Source organism: Lipotes vexillifer, unplaced genomic scaffold, assembly GCF_000442215.2.
Source record: "Lipotes vexillifer unplaced genomic scaffold, Lipotes_vexillifer_v1.1 scaffold308, whole genome shotgun sequence".
Taxonomy (NCBI): Eukaryota; Metazoa; Chordata; class Mammalia; order Artiodactyla; family Lipotidae; genus Lipotes; species Lipotes vexillifer.
The window spans coordinates 852,691-857,156 of record NW_006792985.1 but is presented as its reverse complement, the minus strand read 5'-3'; the positions used below and the strand labels follow the sequence as shown (position 1 = coordinate 857,156).

The 4,466-nt window shown below is 44.4% G+C and overlaps 1 protein-coding gene across 1 annotated transcript in view; it reads left to right on the top strand.

The window, feature by feature from the left end:
* Positions 1–467: 467 nt before the first annotated feature.
* Positions 468–4,466, top strand: part of PRSS55 (serine protease 55) — a 51,236-nt gene continuing 47,237 nt past the window's right edge. The window contains exons 1-2 of the mRNA XM_007466181.1: positions 468–575; positions 1,473–1,554. Of these exons, the coding sequence (XP_007466243.1) occupies positions 468–575; positions 1,473–1,554 (190 nt within the window). The remainder of the gene's footprint in view (positions 576–1,472; positions 1,555–4,466) is intronic.

The window sequence follows — 4,466 nt, the reverse complement described above, 5'->3', positions numbered from 1 at the left end:
CAACTCCGTGATCTCTGTCAGCCCACTTTCTCCCTGAGAGCAAATGCTTAGGAAAGGACTCTCTAGGGGTTTGGACCAGGACTCCACGCACTTGGCAAAATGCTGAGAAGCCCAAGGAGCATTTGCTCTGCAGTGTAGGTCCCACACAGCAAGCCGTGCAACACCCTAGAAGAAGAACGGTTTCCTTCCACCTGCAAAGTGTGATATTTAACGCAGGTGTCTACCTCCTGGTATTTTGTTTTACGGCTGATGAACGTGAATAATAGGCATGTCGGGGCAAATATTCTACCACGCTGGCTTGAAAACAAAATTCTATCTGCAACACTTACTTATTTTTGTTTTTGAAGCAATGGGCTGCAGTTAGAATCCACCACACACTGAGGATCGATCCTCCACAGAGATGATTCCCACTGTCAAGGGTACGCATCTGCCATGGGAAATCTACAATGTCTGCAGGCACCCCGCCTATGATATCCAAAGCTTCTGACTTCTCAGAACTGTTTATTCTTTGGCCACATTTCACTAAGAGCAGAAAGAAGGAAGAGGGAGGAGAGACCCAGCGCCCAGCAGTCAAGGTTGGTTGGCTTGGAAGACACTTAAGTGTGATGCCCCTTTCTCACCCCCCAGCACACAGACAGCAGTGACTCAGCCACTTTACTACCAGGTGGGAGATCCATCAAACAAAAACAATACCCTACACACCTACCAGGGGCACCGCAATTATGAGATTGTGCTTTTGGGTGCCTTCACCGTAGTTGTGCTTCTTGGAAGGGTCTCCTGGAAGGGTCTCCGTCTGAGGGCCTGTGAGGAGGGGCACACAGCCACAAGCCCTGGGGCCGGACCTTGCCCTTGCACCCTGGTAGGGAAGCCCAAGGGAAATTGACCAGCCCCTCCTTTCCCAGCTGATTCCTGCATTTTCTGTTGTGATTTATGGCACCACCGTGTTTCATCCAATTTTAATTCTAAAAATCATCCCAAACTGCACCTTGAGAGAAATTAAAATTTTGGCATTTCCTGTGTGATAGGATTGTTTTGACAGCTTCTAATGGGTTTCCAACATCATTTGAGTAATGGGAAACAATAAACATCATAAAATCTAAAATGTTGAATGCTTACCATTTGCCAGGCACCATTCTGTTTTGTCTAAATTAATTAATTCTCATACAAACCTCACAAGATAGTTGAAATTATCATCATCTCATTTTAAAGGGTAGACAACAAAGGCAAGTTTAAGGTTAGGACAGCTGGCCACAACCAACAGCTAATAAATGACTAAGCTAAGATTTGAACCTAGGCAGTCAGTCTCTGGAGTCTGTTCTCATAACCACTGGGCAAACTTGTAATCTTTTGCTACATAATGATAGCCACTTACTGAGCGCCTACCATGAGTCAGCCTCTGTATTGTGTGTGTGAGAGACACTTAATAATGCCAGCAAACCTCTGAGTTATGGTTTATTATCCCCATTTCACAGACGAAGAAACAATCTTGGAGAGATCACGTGATTGCTCAAGACCATTCAGCTTACAAGAGACAGATGGGGATTTTTCGGCCAGGTATGTCTGGTTCTAAAGCCCAGTTGTTTATTCATCTTGCTTGTAGCTTGCATGGTATGTCTATATTTTGGCAAATCATCCACTCAGTTCTTTGAGAATCATATTATTTGGCTAAAATGACGGTATGCGGTTTGGATGATTTCTCTCTAAGGCGAACATCAAACTGGCTGAGATACTACATCTAAAGCATTGATCATTGACTGTATCCTGGAAGGTAGGTTTCTGATTGAGGCGGGAAGGTTTCACCTGGAGAGCTATCTGATTGGGGGGCAGTGGCAGCAACAAGATGTTCAACACAAAAGAGAAAGCAAGGTCTGTTGGCATTTTCTGCTGACGATTCGCAGGTGTTGGAGCGGCCGTAGGATACCAAGCCAAGCTGGTACTAACAGATGCCTTTAAAACTTAAATGGGTAAAAAGTCATCTTACACTTGGGGAGAAAAGTGCGTAATATTGCATGACACAAAACTGAGCAAAAACTAATATTTAATAGATTACAGAATAGAGATTGAAAACTATCTGATCACATCTGAATCCTGGGCATGAACCGTCAATACCGAACTCAACAAGGACTAGAAATAAAGTCTTGCAACTCCAGTCAAAAAAAATAATAGATCCCAAACTCGAGGTTGTGAGAGGAGCTTTGACTTGGAAGTTTTTCATATGAAAATATCAACCACAAGATGCTGATGAGACGACCTGACCGATAAGCACTCCACTTCCTAGACTGTAGCATTTGACGGTCGTTGGTCTGGGGCCTCGAGGTGTAAGAATAGCATTAACAAATGGAGCGTGTTCAGAGGTGAGTAACTAGCATGTTGGGAAGCCTTATTGTAGGGAACATAAAAGGACGGGCCTTCAGACTCCTGCAGGGTTTTCTTAAAAACGTGGTATCAGACTTGCTCAGGTCCAGTGTCAGTGGGTGAAAGCCATATGTTGGCATGAAAAGATCTTACAGTATAAAAATTCTGCCATATTGTTACATTACACTTTGTTGGACATTATACAGAACTGAGGGTGACCTGGACAATCTGGGGCCTGTGGTTAATTTAGGGGAGTCCCTGGGAGCCCAGGGAATTTGTGTATTTTTCAATATAAAAATGCACTTCCTAGAATTCTCTCTAGTGGAATAGGCTACCTCTAGGTTCTTCAATTTTCTCACCTTAAAATGAGGGGACTCAATAAAATCATCTCTAAGGTTTTTCCCAGTTCTAAAATACTCTACTTTTACAGTTTAAAATGACGAGGGGGAAACATTTTTACTTAAATTACATTAATGTAAAACATAAGGGGCTTCCCTGGTGGCGCAGTGGTTGGGAGTCCGCCTGCCGATGCAGGGGCCACGGGTTCGTGCCCCGGTCCGGGAAGATCCCACGTGCCGTGGAGCGGCTGGGCCCGTGAGCCATGGCCGCTGAGCCTGCGCGTCCGGAGCCTGTGCTCCGCAACGGGAAAGGCCACAACAGTGGGAGGCCCGCGTACCGCAAAAAAAAAAAAAAAACTATTTTTATTAAAATTCTTATATATAAACATTGAAGCAAACTTTAGCTTCCTTATTCTGAATTTTTCCTTAAGAGTTATGTGGTTTTCAGTACAACAGTTTAAATGCTGTATTGATATTGATGTCAGGCTGCCAGTGGTCATGCAGACTGAAACGTGAATGTATTTACATGAAAAGTCTTAATGCAAGTCCAAAAGTTCTTCTATATTCTTACATGCTCAGTGGCTCAACTTTGTTGAAAATTAGAATTGGGGCTGGCCTGGAAAAATAAGAGACCCATGGTTGTGAATCTTAGGAGAGTTCCTGGGAGCCTAAGGGGTTTTTATATATATAGTCTGTAGATAAAAAACCAAATGAAGTCTTAGGTCCGCCAGCACTACAGAGCAAACTCCTGGTGAGGGAGTTCAGAAATCTCCCCTTGCAAATCCCACTGCAATGAAATCACTGCAGACTGTAGATTTTTGCCAAGTGACTGGTTGATCCAGACCCAGAGATGTGACCAAACAAACTAAGATAGGGAGGTCTCATCTCAGCTTTTTAGTTGAGTGTCTTCTCTTTGCCTGCACCATCAGGGTGTCTCAGAAATTCTTTTTGCCCCAAAAGACCCTTTCAATATATTGGTCACCATGAGAGAAAGAGAAGCATGACGAGAAACACCTCAAGTCTGCAGAAGGCACCGGTTTTAGCCTGGAAATTTCCTAGCTGGCAGGGCGCCTGGTGAAGAGGGAAGGAGTGAGATTTGGAGTCAGAAGGTCTGAGTTGGCTCCATTGGCTATAGCTGTGTGACTTGGAGCCACTGATTTAACCTCTCTGAGCCTCGATATCCTCATCTTTAATACAAAGATAAGTATTAACACAGTCTAGTGCCTATTTTTTCATGTCACATTGATTTAGAGGGATGACATTTGGTTTCATACTAGTTTGGGCCAAGGAGAGAGAAGTCTGAGGTTTGCCCAGGACTTTTGGTTCAATCTGGGGTCATCTCTGGGCAACATTTGAGTGGGAGGATGTATCTGCTGGTCATCTTCCTGCATCAGTGGCCATTCCTTCTCATACTTTTCTGCCAAATCCACCTCCCCTTCCAAAACTCACGGCTGAATCCTCAGACCACTTCTTTCTCTATGCACTTTGGCTAGAGTATCTCATCCTAGCCACACTTCAAATATCATCTTTATACAGATGCTCTCACGTTTACCCTCTCAGGCCTCTCCACTGAGCTCCCAACCCATTAACCACCTGCCCTACTCAGTATCTCACAAGAACGTCTAAGAGGTGCCTCAAACTTGACGTGGCCCAAACTGAACTATGGAACCTGACCCCACTCCACATCTTTCTTGTAAGCCTTCCACAGTCCTGTGGATGGTACCACACCCGTCTGTTTGCTTAGGCAAGAGTTATCCTTGACGTCTCCTCTTT